At 43.5% G+C, this 24,944-nt stretch overlaps 2 protein-coding genes across 2 annotated transcripts; one reads left to right on the top strand and one right to left on the bottom strand.

Moving 5' to 3' along the window:
- Positions 1–776: 776 nt before the first annotated feature.
- Positions 777–24,674, bottom strand: LOC108100324 (histone-lysine N-methyltransferase 2D). Its single transcript, XM_017204131.2, has 10 exons — positions 24,310–24,674; positions 22,586–23,173; positions 21,529–22,440; positions 21,232–21,451; positions 6,191–8,132; positions 5,518–5,773; positions 5,372–5,455; positions 5,148–5,315; positions 4,459–4,687; positions 777–4,401 (listed from the first exon to the last, which is right to left on the bottom strand). The coding sequence occupies exons 2-10, from the start codon at positions 23,060–23,062 to the stop codon at positions 4,058–4,060; spliced, it is 4,632 nt and encodes a 1,543-aa protein (XP_017059620.1). The 5' UTR covers positions 23,063–23,173; positions 24,310–24,674; the 3' UTR covers positions 777–4,057.
- Positions 14,563–19,086, top strand: LOC108100325 (monocarboxylate transporter 12). The gene has a single exon (XM_017204132.2). It carries the CDS (start codon positions 15,536–15,538, stop codon positions 17,972–17,974), a length of 2,439 nt encoding a protein of 812 aa, XP_017059621.1. The 5' UTR covers positions 14,563–15,535; the 3' UTR covers positions 17,975–19,086.
- Positions 24,675–24,944: the final 270 nt, after the last annotated feature.

Raw genomic sequence — 24,944 nt, 5'->3', positions numbered from 1 at the left:
AAATTTAAAAAATATAGTTTACATATTAGGAATTTATAAAATGTTGTTTTAAAGAAATAAAATTAAAGCTAAAATTCTTTGAAATATTACTAATGTTACTTCCTACATTTTAAAGCCAATCGACAACCAATAATTATTGTTCAGGTCAATTTCCAAAGTTTTATATTCAATCGTCAAAATTTGAAACACATTAAAAACCATTAATCATGTGCATCTATGAAAATATTAATAACCAAACGGAACCAACTAATTCAAGGAGATATAAAAATAAATCAAACTATTAATTATGATGCTAAAACGGAAACTATTTTATGAATATGTTTTATTTAGTTTAACGAGGTTTATTGATATGTTTTACGCTCTGTGCACTCTTCTCTCAGCCCGGCTGAAACAAGTTTTCGACTTTGGCTTGTGATTGGCATTTGTAATGAGTCACACGTGGAGCCATCGTCTTCGCTCCTCTGTCGTTTGTCGCATTTCAGCAAATCTTTCAAATAGTCAACAATAGGAAATCAAAACAACGCTCTCGTTGGATCGAAGCCTACACTAAACGACGGTTGACTAGGCGCCGAATAGTTTCCCTTTCCCTTTCTTGGGCCAAGATCGTCCAGAGCATCGCCAGCTATTTTTGGGGCCGACCGGTTTTAAGCCTCCTCTTGACCCACTCCGGCATAAGTTAGCGCCTCTCGCCCACCGTAATAATCCAATTTGATCCACCGAGCCGAACCGCACCGCACCGCACCGATTTGCTCGTGGCAATGAAATCACTCAATTTGTTTTATTGCTAGATAATCTTTCATTTCATTTCTTTTGTTTACGTTTTGCTTTCCATGGTACAATATTATCCGTTTGTTATAATTACTTAGTACAACTGAATTCGTTTTAGTTTGTAGATTTACTTTAGCATGGTTTCTTTAGACTAAATGTGGACTAATTACTTTGCTTCACATTGATTTGTTAATTATTTCGCATTGTTAAACATCTAGTGTCTTGTTACTCTCGTTTTTGGCCAGCGCTTTGCTCTTCAATCATGTCTGTCTGGCCTCAGAAAACTTGGTTACAAAACTTTTAATATTAGTTTGTCTGCTGCTAAACGTACTTATAGCTGCTATATTATTCCGATTTCTTCTCAGATTACACGCTATTCTTCAATATACGTTTAGTAAGTGCACTTGCCAATTTCTGTTTATCGGAGGAGCCTTTTGCCAGTGGCCTCAAAAAGTAGGAAAAGGTAGCAAAATAAACAAAAATTGCCCGGTGAACTCAATTACAAAAGTTTCCACACCTGACCATAAGCAAAAAATGTTCGTACTTATTTTTAGTTAGTTACACAGCCTTAGAAACTACTTAAAAGTTAAAACATACATAAATCGGGACAACATATATCAAAAGAAGATTACAAAAAGGTTATCAAAAGTCACAAGGAAAACATATTTGGGATTTATAAAAAAACAGGACATAGGAACAGTGCGTTTTAAGAATATTGGGCAGTTAGAGGTTCACAAAACAAGACTGATGCATTGGTAAATATAAACTAAATTTAGTTTTCAATTTCAATTAAGCTTTAAAACACACTCTTCGGATTACACATAACAATAAGAGCCGGGTTAATTGTGAATAAGTTTTAAAATATGAATAAACAATTCTTTTTTTGGAGTATTCCATAAATTATATAACAATTATGAAAAAAAAAAATGATAATGCATTGAAGCAAAAATGTTACAATTTTACGTCTTTAGTTGTATTGTTAATCCTAAATGTTTTTTCGTTTATGTTTGACATTCTAATTTCGCTTGCAAAAATATATGTTAATGGTAATTCAACTTTTTCAATCTTTCCATTGTTTGCTTTGCTTGGTTTTTGTATAAATTGGATTTATAAATTTATATGTATTGTATTTTTGTTGGTTTTCTGTTTAGTTTTACGGTTTTAGCTTGGCTTTAGACTACACATATCATAATTGTTTTTTATATTCCTTTCCTTTAACATTTCGTTACGTTTTGTGGTTGTATTTTTTTTTCATTTTTCGTATAGTTTTAGGAACCAATTTGTAACTAGCAAAACGCAGACGCGCACAAGTTTCTATAAAAAATGTTTTCCTATAATTTGGCTTACAATTAGTTCATATTTGTATAACATCAAAATATATATATTTAGATTTAAACTTATGGTTTCGCTTTTGTGTCCTATTCATAATATACATCATATATGTCAATGCATTCATCTAGTATTCGGTTAGCTTAAATATTTTCCAAGATTTTCGCTTGTCCCTCACTACCGAAGTACTGGTACTTAAGTAGATTACAGGTTTATAATCCTACCGATGAAGAAATTCCAAACATTTTCGGAATCCTAAAAACCTTGCAGGGCTGACCAAAAGTATGCAATGGTATTTCGTCAATTGCCTGGTTTTGACACCCAAATCAAATTCTTAGGTCACCGAAAATGTTTTCAACTCTCCGATTGATAAGTAATTACTAATTGATTAACTTTAAATATTCCTTTCTCGTTATGCAGCTGACTATACAAAGCTTTGACAAGTTATATGTTTTTCTTATTTAAATTCCTTCTTTTTTTTTGTAAATTTTTAGATGTTTTAACATTGGCACGATATCTATAAATAATATATATGCGTTTATATAGCTTAAGAAAATATATATGGGTGTATACGTTTGTTAGACAGCTATTAACTAGTATGATTGATTAGTTTTAGTTTTGACCCGATTACATATATATTTATTTTTCCCTTTCAAATCTTTCGTTTCAATACCAACACATTTCTCTAACATGATGTACAAATTAAATGCTAGACCTAGGAAAAGTAAGTTAAGAAGAACTCGAATATCATGAGGGCAAACAACGAATCCAAGTCAGGGACAGTTCCCAAAAAAGTTTCACTAACTATGAATAACAAGTTCCGTATATATGTATGAATCTACCTTCCGTAACTGATTGCGTGTAAAACTAAACAACATATAAAATAAATTACAAAATGAACGCGTATTTAACTTGTTTAATTGCTTATGGCCAAAGTCTCAACGGATGGGGAGTTGTGGCGATGGAGCTGCTGGCTATCATAATGGTGTTTTTGCGGGTTCGGAACGGCTGTTCTGCATTTTTCGCGATGGAGAGATAAACTATCTCTTGCAGGCCATTAATTGTAGTAATAACTATTTTAAAATATTTGTTTTTTATGCTTTTAAAGCCTATTTTCCGTATTCTTTTTCTTGTTTCAATTTATTTTTGATTATTGTCCTTATTTTGAAAAAAAGTTTGTATTTTCGAAAAGCCGTTCCCAACCCTGTAGCCGCCATCACTCCGCCGCTTCAAGGGAAATTAATTATGGGCGTGTAGTTCAGCCTTCAATCATGACCTGGCTGATGCTGCTGTTCTAATTACTCTTTTTGGCGAAAAGACCCTATTTTTTTAAAGCATATTCAAAGCATTCGATATATTGTGGCTGGGTTGTTTTGTTTAAATGCATGCTGCATGCCGCGAAACTGATCAACTACAATATATGATTATTTGTGTATATATACAGCTCTAAGCGTTTGTCATAACATATCGAGAAAAAAATTAATATATTTGAGGGCTTTCCTAGCAGCTATGCACACTCAACTACGATTAAGGGCTAAGACCTTTTTGTGCCTCAGATAATTGGGGTTTCGCTGTTGTAGATTTAGCACTAGGTAATATGATAATTTGCTCGCTGTTTAGTTTACAGAGCTTCTTCGCTCCCTCAACACTTTGTACAAAGTTTTCGTTCCAACGAGTTTTGCTTATGTTTCTGCTCAATCTTAATTCTAGTCTAGCTTAGAGCTAAGTTTCTTTCTCACACAATCGCACTCTTACACACGGACATGCGCTTTGGACTTTTGGCTTAAATATATACCGCTCGAATATATCTAATTGTTAATTTGTATACGTATATGCATAAAAAACCAAGCTCGCACTCTTTCTCTCGCTCACACGGACTGACACAAAAAATATATATGTAGTATATCGCCTAACACTTAAAGTTCTGATGTATTTTACAACGCCCCGTTGCGGTCGCACTTCATTTGTTGTCCCCGGCATTCGATGATGAGGAGCTGCTGCCCAAGCCTCCGCCCGATCCTCCGCCATTGGTGGTCTGCTGCTGCGATTGCTGCTGCGGCGGCAGGGTGTCCGAGCGACGGTAGTACAGAAGGTAGGGCACCCGAGGGGTGTGCGGCTGCAGGACGTGCTTCTCGCTGACCGGCTTCACCGAGCTGTCGTCGTAGCGCAGCCAGCTGCTGTAGCCCGTGTGGAACACGTCCGTGATGTAGTGGCCCTTCGAGGCCTCCTTGCCGTCGTGATAGACAACCGCGAACAGGCGATAGGCGCGCTGCTTCTGCGAAGTCTTCTTCGAGCCGAGGATTTCTGTAACGAAAAGATTATTAAAGGAAATCGGGTACAGTGGATTTGAATGCAACTTACTGGCATCGATCTTCAGTTCCACTGGGAACTCCACCTTCTTCAAGATCTTTGTGCAACCATCAGACCGGTAGTCAAAGTACTTTAAATGCAATATGAGGACGACGGGCAGCTTCTCCAGCGTCATCTGCTGCCAGGCCACCACTTCCTGTTTGGTCTTGCTGCCGGTGACGCCCTCCAGCTGATCGCGACCCACAAGGATCTCCAGTGCCTCCTTTACAGATGCAGCTTTCTGTAGGGAAAAATATATATTCGAAATTAGTTGAGCAATTTAATTAAGCATTAAAGAAAAATTAAAATTAAAATTTGCAGTTGTTTGTGCCCACTCAGTAGTGACAAATTGTTTTAGGTAGAAGTGTCGTAAAAAAGCGGAGCACGTGCACCAACCCCATCGTAAATAGTGACTATCGCCAGAACGGAGACAGTCGCCAAACGAAGGCGGGGTTAATGGCATTTCATCTTCCACGAACGTAACACAGACGCCGGCTGGCAAACGGTGCCGAAGTGTCTGTTGACTTGTCTGTGGCTCGGCTTTGAATGATTTACTAACAATAAAAACAATGACTAAGGCCTAAATCAAATTTCACACTAATGACAATATTTAGCCTAGTAGCTTCTAAAGAACTTAAATGGATGCATTTTGTGCCTTCGTTGTTAGTAAATCAAAAAACACAATGACACACAAAACTCACTTCTATGTTCAGTTGAAGCGTGAAGAATGGCTGAATCACATCCGTGGAGTGTTCTCCCTCGCGTTGGAGTCGGGAACGCAGTTCTCCGCGGAAAATATCGCTCACGGGAGTGCGGCCAAAGTCAGTTTGACGAGTGACGCTGCCCTTGTTACGGTTGTTGCAAATCATCTGGTGGGAAAAGTATTTAATTAACTGGAATTATATTGGGAATACCATTCACCTACCTGCCAGACATCGCCGCCATCCTCTTGCTCCGCTGGCTCCTGTCCATTCTGCTGGGGCGTGGGTTTGTCAATCAGTTTAATCACCTGCAAAAAAATAAACAATAGTCAATGAGTAACCAGTTAGAATAACATTTTGCTATACCCACCTCAAGCATTTCATCGTTAAGCTTGTTGAGCACATAGCCCAGGAATTCCTCGGCATCCTCCTGGCGGCCTTCAACATGCTCCTCGCGACTGTCGTTCCACAGTTTGTAGATCTCTGTGGGCTCGAAGGCCATGTCGCACTGCAGATCCGAGCCAACAAACTCGTCCTTGCCCTTGTTCTGGGATCCCTTGTTGATGTTGTTCAGGCGCAGGCGCAAACCGCTGGGCAGCGATGAAAAGTTAGTCATGAATGACATCCTATTCGGAGAAAAATGGGAGTTAATTGTACTTTCAACTTTGAATTTATCATTAACATTTAAAACATAACATATGTAAAAGTGTTTGTGATCGCTTTCAAAGAGGAAATCCATTAAAAGAGACATCCTCTGCTCTAAAGCGGAACACTTGCATCGACCCCAACATTCAGCAGTTACCGCCAGAACGGAGGCAACCAGAGAATGCAGGCGGGGACGGTGGCTTTCTTCTTCCACGAACGTAACACAGACGCCGGCTGGCAATTGGTGCCGAAGAGTCTGTTGACTTGCCTGTGGCTTGGCCTTAATGGGCATGAGTTGCCATAATAGTAGCAAGCACTATGCAATTACAAAAGTGTCCCAACTTTGTAGTAATAAATGGCACACGGATGATACTCATATAATTTCTCAGTAAACTTACATGGCGTTCACAGTGGGCGTTTTGACCTCGCTCAAGACAGCTGCCTGCTTAGGAATAGAGCGCAGCAGGTTGTAGAACGGCGAGCAGCCGAGTAGGGCCTGCAGGATCGAGTTGATGTAGCAGTAGTTGGACCTGTTGGTCAGTCCCCGGGGACGCAGGCTGATCTGGGCCAAGTTGGTCTTGTGGCGCGTCAGGAACTCGGCGTACTTGTTGGTCCACTCATCCAATTGTTGCTGCACCGGACGCAGTTGCTCCGGTTTCAGAGGCTTCACGGACGCCGAGGCGGGACTGGGAGCCGGCACAGCCTGGGCAGAGGCCGCCGAATAGGAGAGCACTCCGGGGGTGACCAGCGGCGTGGTTGGCGCCGGCACTGGAGCTGGCAACTGCGACTGCTGGTGGGCCGTGGGCAGGGGCAAGTTCTGCGCAGGTGGTGCCACTTGCACAACAGGAGCCGCCACTTGAGTTGGCTGCGGAGGAGCGAGTTGGAGCACTGGATGCGATTGCTGCTGCTGTTGCTGCAAAGGTTTGCTGGCCTCGTAGGGCGCCACCTTGGCCACGGGCTTGTTGCTGGTAAACAAACCTGCCCACGAGAGCTGGGCACTGTCGTTGCTGTTCTGCGAAGCTGGTGGGGCAGGCGGGGCAAGATTGAGCGGCGGCTGCGGGTTGGCCGACGAGCTGGAGGCCACCACGGAGCTCAGGGCCACGGCTTCGTAGCTCTGGTGCTTCTTAGCAGCGTAGGTGCTGTAGGATTTGGCTGGTGGCGCTGCTGCTGCTGCGGTTGCTGCTGCTGCTACGGGCACATGTTGCTGCGGGGCAGGCTGATGCTGCTGCTGCGGGGCAGTCTGCTGTTGCTGCGTGGCAGCTGCTGTTGGCGCACTGATGCTGCTAGTCTCCTGCTGGAATTGATTTGGTGTGGCCGTGATGCTGGCCGTTGAGGTAGTTGCTGGTGTGGCTGCCACTGGCGCTGCGATTGCAGCTGCTGCTGCTGTTGCTGGTGGAGCTGCTCCCTGCTGGCTGTTCTTGCGCTCCAACGTCGGAGCTGTGCTGGCCACCGGCGACGAGGGCACCTTCATGGTGCCATAGTTGCGCACCTGCGGCTGGTTGCTGCTGCTGCTGGAGCTGTTGCTGCCGCTGCTGCTGTTGTTGTTGTAGCTGCTCTGGTTCTGGTAGTGTTGCTGCTGCTGCTGGTAGTGCTGTTGGTTGGTGAACGTCTTCGTTCCGTAGTTGGACTTGCCCACCGGTCCACTGGCAACACCCACTCCCGATCCGTTGTTCACATTGTTGGGCGAGGCAGTGACCGAAACCGACTGTGTGGACTTTTTGTGCTGAGCGGAATTGGTCCAGGACATGCTCTTGGTGGTCTGGATGCCCGTGTCGCTGCTGCCGTGCTGGTGGTGGTGGTGGTTGTACTCCGAGGAGTACTTGCGACGCACCTGTTGCTGCTGCGATTGATTGTATTGCTGCGATGGCTTTCGCTGCGGCTGAGGCTGCTGTTGCTGCTGCTGCGGCATCTGATGTTGCTCATGGTAGCTGGTCTGCTGCGATGCTTGTTGCTGCTGCTGCTGCTGTGGCGGCGCCACCACCGGCGATGTTTGTTGCTGTTGATGTTGCTGCGGAGCTGGCTGATGCTGTTGCTGTGGTGCAGGCTGTTGCTGTTGCAGTTGAGGTGCCACTGTTGCTACGACAAGGTTTGGCACTTTTGTTGGCGGCTTTTCAATCTGCAGCGGGGCTAATTGCTGATGTTGCTGCTGCTGCTGCTGTTGATGCGGCTGATGTTGCTGCTTCGGCTGGTGTGGCTGCTTGTCCTTCTGCTGTAGCTCCTGCTGTTTCTGCTGCTCTTGCTGCTGCTGATGGAACTCCAATTCAATTTGCTGCTGCTTCTCCTTGACCAACTTTTCATCCAAGGCCACCTCGTTGTTGTTGTTTACCACACTCTTCTCAACTGGAAAAGCGCAAGAAGAAAGAAAGGAAATTGCAATCAATAAAAGCTTTCACTCTGACCTTAAATACGAGTAAGAACTTCGCAGCAGACGCTTTGAAATATGAGAAACATTTCAATTGCCACATGCAAACTAATTTACAAAATTATCATAATTGATGCCAATTGATGCTAAATGCTTAAAACTTTAACGAGCTCCGAAGGAATGTTGCTGATGGCAACGCGGGCAACGCCAACCACATAAGGGAATTTTTGGAAGCCACAGCAATTAATGCCTAATTAAACCCTCAATTGAATTGTTCTGTGAAGAACTGAGAAGTGATACAAACAATATCCAGAGTAAATGCGGATAACTGACTGTTAATCTTTGCAAATGTGTATATACATATAATGGGAAAAGACAAAAAGAGAGCATACCCCCTTTTTTCGATCCCCTGGGGATTGGCCATATAAAGATAGTCCAATATCTGCAGCGGACATTGTTTTCACGTCCGCTTTTCTGCTTTATTTGTGCTGATAAGCGGCCATCGATTGCAGCTATCAGTGCAAATAGAAAACATAACTAATCCATGTCAAACTCAAGTAGGGAAAAAACAACACGAGAGTAGTAGAGAGTGGATCCCATTTACGGGCATTCGATGGGCCAAATTGTTATTAAATCACTTTCCGATTGCCCTGTTGCTAGGTGTTTGAACTTCGCACTCGACCCTGATATGGGGCACAAGATAAACGGCATGGCCAGTCACTCCCGGCTCGATAAGAACCACAATGTAGAGCCGGAACAAGGTTAACCAAACAACGGGGCAATGGGAGTCAACATCCATGTGATCTCCCATCCCAGAATCAATGCAAACAGATCGCTCCTTAACTTGTTCAATGTGGAGTTGGGATTATTATTGAAATTTACCAGCGATATTAATTCATTGAAATGTAAACCGATTACAAATTCCATGAGAATTGGCTTTTTCAAAACAACAAATGTAATCTGTGGGATACGTATTGCAAACATAATAATCACTTGAGTTTTCCATATGTTTCAGAAAACATTTAAATTTATTTTTACTTTTGTTGTACATGCCAACACAATTTAAAAACCACATAAAATATGAACTCTGTCAGTGACTTACATGCTGCAGTTCTTGTTTATTTCTAAATTTGTTCAAGTAGTTTTCTTAAAACTCGAAATTTTTTTCATTAGTCAAATCTCAGCTTTCAAGACAACTTTTTCAGGGCAGTCTGTACTTGTTTCTATCATTATTATTTATATCTGTTCGGCGTTCTAAAAGTGCTAAAACTGGAGGCATATCGAATATATTTAAACAACTTCTTTCGGTTCTCTCACAAGAGCTATGTTTGGCGGGGAATTAGATAGGACCCACTAACTAAGTGCTCTTGATTTCAGCATTTGGCAATATAAAGCCGTTGTTAAACGCCCATTTATCAGATATATGTGCTCCCCGTGAGACTCCCCCGTCAAAGGCATCATATGACAATGAGACCACCCCCCATTTCCCCCTCTGCGGAATTTCGAGTGTGCGAATTAATTTCAATTAGCGCCTAACAAGCCGAGAACTAAGTGTGCAGTGTTATTCAATAAATATAGGTGAAATCGAGCAAATCGAGTGCGAATATTGTATGGAAATGTGTGGAGCAGCAGCAGCTGAGATTAATGCATTAAAATAGTTGCAAATGTATAGTGGAAATCTGTGCCAGGGTGTCAGTTTGGGTGCAATAACAACAGCTATTGAACGTGTTGCCATAACGATTCAGTAGAGGGGGACGGATAGAGTTGGGATCGAGTGAAAGAGAGCGAGAGATTCGCACTGTCACAAGGTTGGATGGATAATTACAGACATGAGTGCACAGGTAAATTGCAATAAGTTGACTGCAGCAACAAAAGCAAACAGGGAAATTGTCAGGCACGAAACAGCTATATAATACAAAAACGCAACGAGACTGTACTTATTTTTCATTTGTTATTCCATGTTCCATGTGATAAATGAAAAATCGACGGCGTCGGGGGGACAAAACAATGTCAATCCATTAGAATTACCCCTCTTGCCATAGTTCAGTTCAACTAACCCACTCGTCTTGAAAATTCCACTTTTGTTTTCATTTGTATAACAGTTTGCCCGCCAAGCTTCATTAATTCAAATGAATTTGTTTTCCTGTCTCAAATTGCACTTCATCAAGCCATATAAATAAAGTTTAGGAGAAATTAAATGAGATTTTGTAATTGTTTTCCCTTTTCTTAAATTGAAAACAAACGTTCAATGAAAATGGGTCAGCTTTTGGTTCATTTACGGGCATTCCACCTCCCTCCTACCATTATTCATTTGTTGCTGTTATTGAACGCGCGATTTTATTCAATTTTTTATTAGCTAGCAACAAAAAGGGGAGGAACAAAAAGGGGGAAGGGGGCCGAGACCCGGTCTATGAGTAATTTATGCTTATTGAGCTTCGATTCGATCCGAGAGCCACAAATTGTAAACACGATATGGGTGCTTTTTAATTGATAGAATCAACAACAAGCAAAAATAGAAACATCCCCGGAGTCTATAGTTTAAAAGCCAGTAAAATAGGACCACAAATAAATTATCAAGATATAATTATAATGTGAAAAATGTGAAAAAAAACACCAAGCCAAATGATTCGATTTTTATAATTAAGTAAAACATGTTTAAGGACAACAACTTACACTTTAAGTAAGCAATGTAGGAATTTAATATCAATCATCAACATATATCATATATCAAATTATTCATTTTCTTCTCAATGCTTGGCATCTTTTTCAACTTACTCAAAACAAAAGCAAACCAAAGTGCGGGGAGACTAAAGTTTATTTAGGAGAACAAAGAAATCAGTACAGTAAAGAACACAAAACAAATATGCACTAATGACACATACAAATGGCATGTAATCGCTGATATTTACTTTAATTTTAGAACCTCTTCTCTTTTTATAATAGTTAAAAACATTTATGTTTTTGATAATTAAAAGCATTTGCATTTTAAAGACAAATAAAAAAGGCAGGATGAGGTGAAAAGGATATTTTGAATTTACCATCCCACGAGGCGTATGCGTAATATGAGTCACCCACATTCTCTGCCCTCAATATTGATTGAAATGGCCAGCATGCGATTTAACGAATGGTTTCTCATCATAAGGCGTGTTCCCGGCACTTTAATTGTCACTGCCCCATTGAAATTGATAAGTAATCTGCTCAAGCGTTGGATCATTGAGTGGGGTAAACAAGGGGGTATATGAGGGCTACAAAGCAACATACTAAACAAAGAAGAATGAGCACAGTTTCCACCGCCTGGCAACAGAGCCAAAAACGAATTGTAGCAGCAATTCAATTGAATTCATTTGTGTCAATTTACAATAAATAATACCCAAAGCAGAGAAGACAAGCCAACAATGCTAAAAACAATAAGTGAAATTGACTGCAAACGAAAATTGCATAATTCTTTGGGCCACGCGACCTTCGCCGAAGAAGAAAAACAAACTATTAAGTTTTCGGTGTGGATAGAGGGGTTAAGGTTCCGCCACCTTATCGCCAAATTATTTACGAGTTGGCGGCTGTTGACGGTTTATTTTAAAGTGGCTTTAAAGCATAAACTGATAAGCATCGATGGTGCGACGAAAACCCAAAGAAGTTAAGGTAAACTGACAGCCGAGGAATCCAAGGATTCGCTCTGAAATATATCCTTCGCTTGCCGCCCACCCGCTGTCTGCATTAACATATAAATGCGTGTAACAGATTAAGAAGGACGAGAGCTCGCTTCTGTGGAACTCTATGTACAGTTGAACTCATAAATGAAAGAGATTAGCGGTCTTAAAAAATTTTATTTGTACAATAAATAAAAAAAATAATAAAATTATAATATTTCTTATTTTGTGTGGATATTTGCCACATGCTAAAAATAACACTTTTGTAAAGTTTAAGACTGCTGATGTAACTTGTTTTCATGTTAGACGTTTTCTTGTCCAAGTTCGACTGTATATGCCAGATACGCAATGATATACCTGACAGGTACAGAGGCCAGGCTCATCGGCAAATACAGGCGATGCATACCAAGCAACGCAACAAGTTGAGCGGGAAAAAAACGACAAGGTAAAAAACTGGCAGTCAAAGCAACCAACTGCGTCATTTTGAAAACACAATATTCTACAAGCTGTATTTTTGTATCTGTCGCCATGTATCTGTATCTGAATCGAAGCAATGGCAAGGAAAGCGTTGTCAGCGTAAAAAAAAAACGCTTAGCAGACAAACAAAGCGAGAAAAGCATTGACTGAACAACACGGCGTATGCGCAATTTTCATTTTCATTAACAAAGAAAGCGCGGGTCTAGAAGAGGGGGGTTGCTATCAAGGGGTTGTCTTAACGGCGTGCTGCTAAAGAGGTGGGGGTGCAATAATTGAAGAGTCATCACTGGTTCATTCAACCTTTTTAACAACGAGGAAATAAAGAAAGAGGGAAAGCTCTTGGCCAGCTGGAGAAATCTTTTCAATGTTCTTGCCTTTATAAAGCTCTCCTCTCAGCAGAAAATTGAATAGTTCAAGGATAGTTTATTCATTACTCAAAGTGAACATCTGCGACAGTGGAAAAAATAGAAGCGCTCTTTACTCAACCCCCTTTTACAATATATACCAATTTTTAATTTTTAGGTCAAAATTTACGAATTAAAAGAATATATTTTTAGATTCAAACCTACTTTTTTTTTTGAATTAAATGAATTAATTTTTGCAGTGCATTTCTCTTTTCACCCATAATCAACTTGCTTACAGATGGTTTTTTTTTGGCACAGACTGCAGTCCAAATTCTGCTTTAAATGGGGCAGCTAATTCACAAAGACACCTGGTGCAGACGCCCACAAATCCGACCCCTGCGTTTATTCTCAACCCCAGTGAAAAACTTTCTACACGTGTCGGCCGACCTTCTGTTTTCACATTTTCCCAAAGTCCTGTGTAGTTTGCATTTAGTGCACCATGCATTTTTAATGAAAATGCAAACCCAAAGTAACCACACGCATTGCGGTATAACAGTTTTGCGGCGATTACCGTTATTTGGTATTATATTTCAGTCAAGTTAGGTTAACTGTAATTTGCTGGCACACACAGATTGTTGGTAAAGATTGGAGGCGTTGGCCATTTGAGTCCCACGTAATGCTTTAATAACAGAGCAAACAAATTGAGTTAGGGAAACGGAACAGAACTAGAATACTAAGCCGGAGGAAGAGCCAAAGTGGCGCCCTCTGGCGTTGACCCACAATATCGGCTACGTGTGTGCCGAGGGGTTTCTTTTTTTCTCTATGTGTGCGTGTGTTTGACATGGAATTTTTATGAATGACATTGACCAACCACCCAAGAAGAAAAACTGCACACATCCCTCCGCCTGAAGAAAAAGAGAGGGCGAAAGAGAACGTGACAGAACGTCGGAAACAATCTCTTTAGCCGTATCTCCGCAACAACTACAAAAGAAGTGCTAACCAAGCCGAAAAACTGTTATAAACCAGAAGGCAAAAAATCACATTTTACGATTTTACGACCTGGCAACAGACGAAAAAACTTGATAAACAAAAACGAAATAACTACAAAATATCTCAAAAGGCCTTATCAGCTGCGTGTCGAATGCATTTTATTATTTAGTTGGGCCAACTCTCAACGATAATGCTCGGATTATACAATTTGTCGGCGCCTAAAAGGCGGCAGACAAAAATAACACTTTCACCCAACACGCACTTTAAGAAACAGTAGGACCTCTGTAAGTGCTACTTTGAACAAGCCTAACCTTCTTATAACTTGACTGTAAAATGTTTACTTTGCTGTCTTGGGGTCAACAATTAAATTATTGCTGTACTATTTGTATTATAAGAAGTATTTACTTCAAGAAACTTCCATTTGCAAAGTCTCTAGGCGGTGTTCTGTACACGGGAGCGTGGGTTATGAAAAGTAAAAGTCTTTGGGGGGAATACAGTTAACCTTTAACCTAAATCGCCAGTGAAGAGCAACAGTTTCGGCGCTCTTTGATATTTTTTCCACTGTTATACGACTGTTATACGGTAGTACAATTTCAACGGTAGACATGTGGCAAGGCGGTTACCGGTTTTTCAGGCTTTACCTTTTCAAATCAAAGAAATGAAAACAACAAAAAAAAGGGAGAAACACAAAAAGACAACCCTTAGGCAAACAAAGAGGGGTTGTTTGTCTTGTCTCTCTCATTCTCTCTGTGATTTGTTTTTGTTACAATCAGCTGTTTTTTGGGGGGCGAGAGGGCGAGCGAGAGAGCGTGAGTGGAGCTTGCGCTCTGTGAGCTTGAACTTCAAATGCACCGAACGAGAGAGCGAAAGAGAGAGAGCGAGTGTTTTTACAGAATTTAGAATTTGCCTTTGTATATCGTATAACAGTCGCTTTTTGCTGGCGTTACGAAGAATTTTCATTTTCATTTCGCAGCGAACGGCGTACCAGTCCAGAACAGAAATCGGGGACTTAAAAATCGGTTGACCGAATCGGAGATTGTTATTTTTTGCCTAATTTGCAAAAAAAATAAAATTCGCTAAAATGCAACTGCAGCTAAAAGTTGTCGAGTAGTGTGCGTGTGTGTCCGAGTGTGTGTGTGGGCTTTTTATCGATCACACGCTTCCGCACTCCACTCTTCTTCGTTTTTCCCCATCTGTCCCCACGCCGCTCAAACCCACTCTCCCCAACGAATTCAAAGTTGAAAATCGGAAAATTATACAATTGCATTCGCAAATTACGACGTATACACGTACGTACAGCACCCCCGAAAAAACTGAGGAAATCAGAAAAACGCAAAATCAAAGTCAAAGAAAACCAGACGAAAAAGCAAGGAAAACATCTAAGGAAAACAAACATTTTCTAGTGACCTCAGCTGTAGCTGCAAGTGCAAGTTAAAAATACACAAACAAAGCGGAAATAACCGAAAAAAAATTTCAAGCACAAAGGCATAAAACAGTAACAGTAAACCAGCACAAAGTTAAGCCAAAGTTGAATTGGAGCTGAAATATTTACTCGTACAGTTAAAGGCAACTATCATCTAATATTTACTTAAATACAGGCAGCCCACGCCTTTTATCGCTTGTGAATTTAATTTATCAAACTAAACGAAAACAAAAACTCAATAACAATTGACACACTCGCACACACACACACAAAAGCACACAGAACTGCAGTGGGAGAGCGCAAAGAAAAAGAGATTGGGGAGAGGCAGATAAACTTGGGCTCTCTTGGACTGCTTTGGCATTCGCACGCGGACAGCGACGCCAATCGGACGTTCCTCCTCCTCCCTTTCTCGCCTTCTTCCGCTCCACCTTTAAAACTCCACCAAACCGCGTGTGTGCTTCGAAAACAGTTAGTCGCCGTTAACCCTTAGGCCCACCACCATGGTGGATATAAACAGTTCAAATCCTGGGAATCTCGGGGGAAATTCCGCTTCGTCGGCGCGTTTACGGAGGTTCGAGCGAACGGACAGCGAGTTGGCCTGCGAAGAGGCGGCCAGACTAACGGCCGAACAGAGTCCCGAGGATGAGGACAACCAGGACAATGAGGAGGAGGACGAGGACGAAGAGAGTGTCTACGGGGAGCTGCCGCCTCCGCCGGACGGAGGATACGGCTGGGTCATCTGCTTCGCCAGCTTCATGTGCAACATGATCGTGGACGGCATAGCTTACACATTTGGCATTTTTCTGGAGGAGTTCGTGGCCTACTTCCACGAGGGCAAGGGCACGGTGGCCTGGGTGGGAAGTCTCCTTTCCGGAGTTTACCTCAGTGCCGGACCCATTGTCTCAGCCCTGGCCAACAAGTACGGATGTCGAGCTGTCTGCATAGCGGGCAGCATAATCGCCTGCATCGCCTTCGTTCTAAGTACCTTCAGTGCCAATGTGAGCATGTTGATGGCCACCTATGGTTTCATGGGAGGATTCGGCTTCGGCATGATCTATCTGCCAGCTGTGGTTGCAGTGGGCTATTACTTTGAGACCAAGCGGAGCTTGGCCACGGGAATCGCGGTTTGTGGTTCCGGATTCGGTACTTTCGCCTTTGCCCCGCTGGCCACCTATCTCCTGGAGGAGTTCGGCTGGAAGAACGCCCTGCTCATTTTCGCGGGTCTTATTCTCAATTGTGCCATCTTTGGCGCCATGATGCGACCCCTGACCTATCCAAAGAAGAAGAAACAGAAGCCCCTAATGCAAAGGATGTACGAGGAGAAGCAGCTGCAGCTGGAAAGGGGATCCTTTGCGGGCTCCCATTTTATGGTGCAGCTTCCGGACGGAACCATGGAGCGGAAGCTCAAGATGCCACTGAACGCGGATCCCGGCGTGCATTCCAGCTTAAATCTGGAGCTATTGGCTCAACAGGCTGGCGGCGGCGGAGGTCTGCATCCCGTTTCCACTCTGCCCACCATCACGGAGTCCAAAGTGGTGGATGTTCATCGGCAGAACGGAGCACAATCTCCGCCAAATGGTGACAGCAATGGCCAGTTATCCGCTCGATCTGCTCGTCGCCCGCACAGGAGCTCCGAGTCCGAGAACAGCCCGTATCATTCGCAGGACGCCATGACGCGAAATGCTTCCCAGCCAGCTTTCCTCGCCGGAGATCACCAGAGCTTGCCCAAAAACGGATCCGTGCCTGCCTTCAACACGCGGGTGAGGAAGACCTCTGCATCCGAGCGCTATCAACCCTCGTTGGCCGCCATTCGAGCTTCTTCTCGCGGAGATCTGGAGGCCGGAGCTGGCGGCGATTACGCCTCATCCAAGTTGTCGCTCTCGCAAAGGCAGGGCAGTCAATCGGGCAGCAGCGGCAGGATGGTGCGTCCCATGTCACGCAAGGATATCTTCTACTCCGGCTCGGTGACGAACCTGCCCCAGTATCAATCCCAGAAATCGCTGACCAACTACAGGAACTCGGTTCTATCGCTGACTAAGTACGAGAAGAGCATGCAGAGCGTGGCCAAACTGGATCCCCTGGCGGAGGCCGAGAAACACCGTGAGGAATACGACCTGTGTCCCTGTCTAGGCATTCCTGATTCCGTAAAATCGGTGGTCAACACCATGCTGGATGTGAGCCTGCTGAAGGATCCCGTCTTTATGCTGATCGGAGTTTCGAATATCTTCGGCATGGCCGGCCTATATGTGCCCTTCGTCTACCTGGTGGATGCCGCCAGGGAGCACGATATCCCGAAGAACGATGCCGCCATGCTGCTGTCCATCATCGGAATCACCAACACAGTGGGTCGTGTGTTCTGCGGCTGGGTGGCGGATCTGCCTCAGGTGAACTCGCTGCTACTCAACAACTGCTGCCTTCTGGTATCCACGATTGCCGTGACCCTGACCCCACTGTGCCACAGTTATGCGGCCTACATAACCATGTCCATATTCTTTGGACTGGCCATCTCGGGCTACATCTCGCTAACGTCAATTATCCTGGTCGACCTGCTCGGCCTGGACAAGCTCACAAATGCCTTCGGATTGCTGATCCTGTTCAGAGGATTTGCCGCCCTGATCGGAACGCCTTTGGCGGGAGCCATCTACGATATAACGCACACCTACGACCTGCCTTTTTACATGGCCGGTGCTCTGTTCGGGATCTCCACGATAACCAGTTTCCTTGCGCCCTGCCTGAAGCGATGCAGTCCCTCCGAGGAGACGCCCGTTCATGTGGAGACCCTCACGCCAATCGACGAGGAGCAGGGCGAGGACGCCGAGGAGGAGGACGAGGATCAGCCCATCACCATTGTGCCCAAGATCATCAAGACACTGGCGAGTCCACAGCAGGAGGAGGGACATCCGCAGTTCCCCCAGAAGACAAGCGAATCGAAGCTCTAAGCGGGCTAATGAATTTACAGGGGTCATTGCGAAGCTCAAGATCCGGTGAGATATTTTTCTATTTACTTATACAGCAGAGGGAGGAGATCAGAGATCGAGCACACCTATATACAACGTGGAGGAGACCGGATATGTATAGCCAGCCCATACCATATATATATGTATACCTTTAAGCCTAGGCAACAGCGGAGGATGAGATGTGGAAAATGCACTTTTCTACCAGAAGAACTCAGCTTAGCTTGCGATAAGATATAGAAAACCTTCGGCTATATATAAACTATACTACGCTCATAAATTACCGATCGAAACTGATACCGATCGCTGGTAGATTGCAACTGTTATACAGAAACCACAAAATATTGTAAAGTAAATTCTATTATTATTATTTGTTTGTTAAACCCTACGATTACTATGATTACCATTATGATTACTATTAAAGATTATTGTGTACTACTACTAAATAGTTGTTGGCCAGGCGTTATAAATGTGTCATACCGTAGCGATATATAGCGTGTGTGTAAACTGTAAACTGTAGCTAAGTAGAAGTGGCCCGATCAACTTAAAAAGCATCAGCAACTATTTCGCAACTAACAAATTGTATATTTTATAAGGAGGAACGCTACACAAATAACAAGAAGCGAAAACACAAATGAACCGCATTAAGAACTAAAATTGTTTTCAATTTTACACTTATCATTTAGGTGGCAACTCAATACACTAAAAATACAAATTTACGGCTCATTTTTGTAAGTTACTAAGCTAAAGTCCAGCAACAGAAAAACCAAGAGAACATGAATTTTTAAGGCTTGTGTGTGTCTGTTTTTTAACTATCCAAATATATAGCCTAGTAGCTACGAACCATAAGCAATACGGCAAGTGCAGTTCTATACAATCGAAATTGTTCACGCGGCTAAAACTAATTAAACAGTATATATGATATGTACCACAAGAAATATTCTAAATCTGTTATACGCATAAGGACAAGAGCAACAACAAGTGAACGAGTGGGAAACACATCAAAAGTTACATTTAGAACAATAAGTGTTGAAAGAATGAGAAGAGCAGCCAGAATAGAAATAAAAGAAATTGCCATACATTTTAAAACTGTAAAACAAAAGTGTTTTTCCTGGGGTTTTTTTATGATAATAAATATACTTTTTTGTGCAGTGAATATTACGTTACTGTTTTACGTAATGTAACAGAAGAGAACAGAAAATATAAGAGTTTGCTTCTATTTGAATAAGTACTAAATAAGTACATAGAAGTAAATCGTAAAAGCTTTAGCACAGTTATAATCTCTCAGGGGAAGCGTGTGGCGCTCTAAAAACCATCGATCAAAAGTTCGCCTTGGTCTTAAAATATTGCGTTTATCAGGAAATTTAAAACCCTCCTTTCGATGTCGTGAAAAATCAGATCATAACGTGCTTACTCGTAAACCCTTCGCCCCAAATGATTAGCCTAATCAATTTGCCATGGGGGAGTTATGGCTGCACTTAGGCAACATTACTAATTGTGGGCAACTGGGGAAATAGTATCGCCTATCAATCTAGTCTGTGGACAAACACTTGGCGGTATCGGCACGCTGTTTATATGAATGACCGTCTAGAAAGCGAAGTGCTTTGAAAACACCCATAAAAGAAAAACCCCTCGGCTAGACTGAGCTCGTTCAACCAAACCCAGGCACAGATACAGATACGGGTAAAAAAAAAAAAAAACCAACTGGAACCCAATCAGTTTGCATTGCGAAGACCTCGTTTATTACGTGATTGATTCCTAGCTGTTCCATGTGCATTTAAGTACTGTAGCTAATAAAATAGCACTCAAAAAACACTGAAATAACCATAAATCAATCAAAAACTTGTAATTTTTGACAGTATTAGCCTCATGCGAAATCTGAGAGCCATATTTTTATTTGTCAAATTATCTTTTCCTTTTACTGAGTTTTTGAACTATAACTATATGTCAACTGTACACAAATGAGTTCTGAAATTAGACCTGAATCATTTGCAAACCGTTAAATTGGTGTTATTATATATTTTACTAATCAGTTTCCTTTCAGGTTTTATTTTAGGTACTAGCTCCACTTAAAGGGAACCATATATTCACTGCCTATTTGCCCTTTGTCTAGCAATTAAGCCGACACCAAGCAAATAGAGTTTGCCCCTTGGCTTAGATGAATCCCTTGCTCCGGTTTCATGACACACTCAATTACGATTCGTATGCGAGTGGTCGGCATTTCGCACTCAAAACAATATGTCCATTCGGTTGATAAGCATGAACAATGCTCACACAGCGAACGTGCAAACAAAAATAATAACAAAGCGCTGGACGGAAGCCACTTGTGGTGCTGATTAGAGAGTGGGTGATTGGGCTAAGCAAAGTGGTCAACAAGCTTAACACCTGTTGGAGGCTCCACGAGGGTTGGGCTCTAGCCTAAACCAAAGACCCAAGGCAAAATCCCAACCAAAAACAATCGGAGGCCTGGCAACAAAACGAGTCCGAATAATTAAGGCCCAGAAACTATGGCAAAATTGTTGACATCAACGCTGTTCCCCAGAGACTTCTCAGCTATATATATCTTGTGACACCCGAGAAGAGTGTAAGCCAAGTAAAGAGAATATAGTAAAAAGAGAGCGTAGAAAGGCAAAAGTAAGCAAAATTGCATATAAACACGGCGGACAGAATACGCTATCGAGGGCATACCATCACAAATTCCAAAATACAACTTGAAAAAAACGCCTTTAAATAAGTGTGGAACAACACGAACACCAAACACTCTGGACATAAGTTCGGTTTAAAGTCCAACAAGAGCTATTGTAGGTTTTATCTTGAACCATTGTGGCCTCCTTTCAAAACAATAACAAGATAAACGAAAATTCATTTGTGATGCGGGGATATCGCGTTTTGTTGGCTATGGTTTTCATTAGGCAGCAAGTGCGACAATAAAGGGCATCAAACTCAGTGGACAATTCTTATTTACAACTTACAATTTATTTTAAATTGAAATTATAATCAAGAGAAGCCATAACAAGTTCTAAAAAATTTCAAGCTGATCCCCCTCAGTGCAAGTGAAAATTTTGTGCCATCCCACAGATGCGCAAACGCTCATTCACTCAATGAACAATTAATTCTTATCAAGTGGCATCGACAGAAATGAGATTATTAACAATTGTGAAGGAAAACTAGTCAAAGTCCAAATCGGGTGGATTATAATTTCCAATAACAGAATGAATCACTAATCAATGTTGTGCACTCACCCATTTGCTCCTGATGCGGTTGTGCTTGCTGGGGAGTGGGTGTTGGGGGCTGCGAAGTAGGAGCCTGTTCGATTAACACGGGAGATGTTTGCTGTAAGATGTGGTGAGGGGGCAGCAACGCTTGCTGGACGCCATCCGGTGGCAGGGGCATGGCTGCGGTCCAGGCCACCGGAATAGCACCAGGCGGAGGAGCACCACACTCAGCTAGTTCGTCTTCGTACTATAAACAATAAATAAGGAGTTAATTAAGTGATCTTCTTTTTTAATAATATGCAAATAAGTGCATGCTAAACTCACCTGTGGCACTGCACCCGCTCCTGGATGAATTGGTTGCAGGGCGGCCATCTGGCCGTCGTCATAGATCTGCATAACGCCCATCTGATGCTGAATTTCGTGCATTTGGGGATCGTAGATGGGGTAATTCGGACTGAGCATGCTCGACGTCTCCGAGGAGGGCAGCGAGGAGCTGTTGTGGTTCAGCTCGTCGCCCACACTGGCGACTCCTCCATTGGGATGTACAACAACCTGTTGCTGCTGTTGCTGATGTTGTTGCTGCTGCTGCTGGAGCACTTCGAAGTCCTCGGCGTACATGGGAGTTGAGTGCCAGATCTGGGTCATTCCACCGTCCGGCTGGGCGACCCGCTCATCGACTCCCGGCTGGCCAGCATCTTCGGGGACATACTGGTACTCAGCCGCGTGCATCATGGGGTAGATGTACCCGCCGGGATTGAACCACGTTGGATTGTACATCACCGGGCCGGAGATGAAGAGCGGTGTCCCGGTGGCCTGTTGGGCAGCAGTTGGATTCGGAGGAGGTTGCAAGCTTCCGTGCTGCGGTGCAAAGTAGGGCGAGGGATACGGGCCGTAGGAGTAGGGGGGAGGAGCATAGTACTGCGGCAGGTGCTGCATATGCGCCTCCGGCGGTGGCGGCATCTGCTGAGCCAACTGATCTGGCTGAAGCTGCAGACCGGGATTGGCTCCGTCAGGCGGCGGCATTTGCTGTTGCGGCGGCAGCGAGATCAGTTGCTGCTGCTGCTGCAGATGACGTGGCCCATGGTAGTTATTGCGTCGCGGTCCACCGCCTCCACGGTCTCGGCCGCGTCCCCGCGTACGTCCGCCACCCATTCCGGGAGTATGGGTATTCGGCGAGCCGCCCTGGGGTGCCAAGTTGATGGGCAAGGACTGTAGATGCGGCATAACGGTGTTGCCCTAAGGGGAGTTAAAAAAACTCCTGTCAGTAATGATGTTGAAATAATTTAAGGTGAAATAATAAAAAGTTGCAGATGCTCTGGGTTATACCAGCACATGAAAAGGAACTGAAACCCTATGATAAGCCCCCAACTTTTGTACCCACCTGATCAGGGGGTAATTCGCCGTGTCCAATGTAGTGGTGCTGACCTCCAGCCGAGTAAGCCGGAACGCCGTGCGGCCAGCCATGCAGATTCACATTGGCAGTGACGTTGTTCACGAAGACGGTGTTGCTGGGCAACGGGGCGGGTATCATGGCCGGGTAATGGGCTCCGGCGTGCGGATGTCCTCCGTGGGCGGACATGAAGACGGGTGGATTGTACACGGGCTGTCCGGCCGGAGTGAAGGCCTGGACGGGTGTCATTAGATTGTTGTTCCCGGAGGGCGAAACCAGAGTGTTGTTGTTGTTATTGTTGCTGGGTCCGCTAACTCCAACCGGCTGTGGCGTCGAGGGCGTTGAGATGGGCGTTGCTGATCCCCCGCCTGCTCCGGAAGCCGCTGCTCCGGTTCCAGCCGCCGTAGAGGACGACGGCGTCGACGTGGACGGCGCTGCCTGCTGCTGCGGCTGCGTTTGCTGCGCCATGGCTAAAAAGCCAAAGGTTCGGAATTTGGCTCAGGTCCTGATTGGATTGATTTGCGGCTTAGATGAGTCTCAAGAGTCGCAACAGGTGCCAAACATTGAAATTGTTGTTTGCTGTTACGAAAAAAAATAAACAATAAATACAATATATAAAAAAAATGTATTAGTGTGGTGTGTTATATTCATTGTTATTGCAAAAGATTCTTAATTCTTTAAAAAGATTATTTGCCAAAATGTAATAGTTCTTCTATGACGTATGTATCCTTATCTACCAAATATTTTAAAAGAGTTTAAACACACATATTTTTTAAACCTTAATAAGGATTTCATTCAATATTAAGCAAATTACAGTAAACTCATAAGCAAACACCAAAAAATGTAGAATTGGGGACCAAAATACTTGAGCCGCAGCAGGTGTTAATTTTCCAAACGACCACAGTAACTTGCACAAAACAATGGCAATAATGAGTAAAATTAGCCACATCTGCGGGCGGCTAAGCACATTTTTTCCGTTTTCGGACACGGGTAAATTCTAATTAAATGCGATTTTCAATTCACGCCACTCCGCGTGCCGCAGCCCCAAATTAATATGGCAACGCCGCACAGCTGTCGGTGTAATAAGAAAATCAAATAAACAGAGCAAAAGAGACAGCAAATGCGAATGGGGCCTTTGGATGGGGGTGACTAAAAAGCAGACACATCAAAAAATCCTCTTAATCAAAACAAAACGAAGACGCAGCGATTGAATATCATATCTTTTGGTCAGTTTTGTGGTGCCACACGCCGCCCGCTAGTGATGAGCTGCCGAACCGATTCGCCGGCTCACGAAAATATCGGTCACGAATGTAACAGGTTCAAAGGGCTAATTTGTTGGATTTACTAGGTTACAATACATAATTGCACGGCAAATAGATGGGTTCATGAAGATTTATTAGCTTTAATGGTTTTTCAGTGGTTCTTATTCAAACTTTCCCCTTACTTTTTCAGAACTTGGACATTACTCATCTCTGCCGAACACAACACACACAGCCGCGCACACACGCATTCACACTCACGCACATGAAGAGGCAGGGCAAGTAAAAGAAATTGGAATATAACTTTTGCTGGAAGTAAAGAGCCGAGGTTTTTCGAGAGTTTTCCAGGGATTCGGAAAGTTTAGCTCTCGACGGCTTACAAAACAAAGTAAGCCGGGCTTTCGGTTACTTAGGGTTAGTATTAGGGCTGGGGGAGGACGACTTTATCGAACGTACCTTTTGTTGAGTGGCCAATTGAAATCAATTTTGCAATTTGATCATATTTTATGCGTGCGGCAGTCTCTCTCTTCTCTCGCTCTCCCAATTCTCACTCTCTTTCGCTCTTTCTCCGCGCGGTGCCACGATAATTCCGCAAGTTTTACACGCTGCGTGCTCCAATTTTGTTGCTCCAACAAATTAACACTGAAACACGAAGGTTCGCGGGGTCACAGGTCACGGGCACGGGGGCGAGAGATTACCGGTTAGTTCGGCATTCGCTCTCTTTGTTGGCGATCCGTTTTTCGCTGCTGGCCCGCAAAACGTTTTATTGTTCTTTATTTTTCGGCCGAAAAACCTCTTCCTGCTGCCAGGGTTGTTGCACATCGATGACAGTGCGATAATTGGCGGCTCTTGCTATCGATGGGCAGGGTAGCCACCCGAGGCGTCATCGGTCGACATAGTGTGGCAACGCTGATTCAGTTTGGCGGGCCCTTTGAACATGCAATATTAGAAAGTTCTGTGTTCTGAATTCCTTAATTTAACCCTCTAATGCCACTTTCCACAAAAACGCATGTGAAATGAGTGCCTCAAGGCACTCTTGGGGCTTAGAGGGTTAAGTCCACTGCTAATGAAACAAACCTTTCTAGATATTA

Source organism: Drosophila ficusphila, unplaced genomic scaffold, assembly GCF_018152265.1.
Source record: "Drosophila ficusphila isolate 14025-0441.05 unplaced genomic scaffold, ASM1815226v1 contig_286, whole genome shotgun sequence".
NCBI lineage: Eukaryota > Metazoa > Arthropoda > Insecta > Diptera > Drosophilidae > Drosophila > Drosophila ficusphila.
This window is presented reverse-complemented; position numbering and strand designations above follow the sequence as displayed.

Bases quoted from the DNA above. Each gene is read 5' to 3' on its own strand.
- LOC108100325 (XM_017204132.2), top strand. From the start codon at position 15,536: ATGGTGGATATAAACAGTTCAAATCCTGGGAATCTCGGGGGAAATTCC.
- LOC108100324 (XM_017204131.2), bottom strand. From the start codon at position 23,062: ATGGCGCAGCAAACGCAGCCGCAGCAGCAGGCAGCGCCGTCCACGTCG. The intron at 5,456-5,517 runs GTGGGTATAGCA...ATTTTTTTGCAG, and splicing joins TTAACGATGAAATGCTTGAG to GTGATTAAACTGATTGACAA. The intron at 4,688-5,147 runs GTGAGTTTTGTG...TTTTCCCTACAG, and splicing joins CGCTTCAACTGAACATAGAA to AAAGCTGCATCTGTAAAGGA.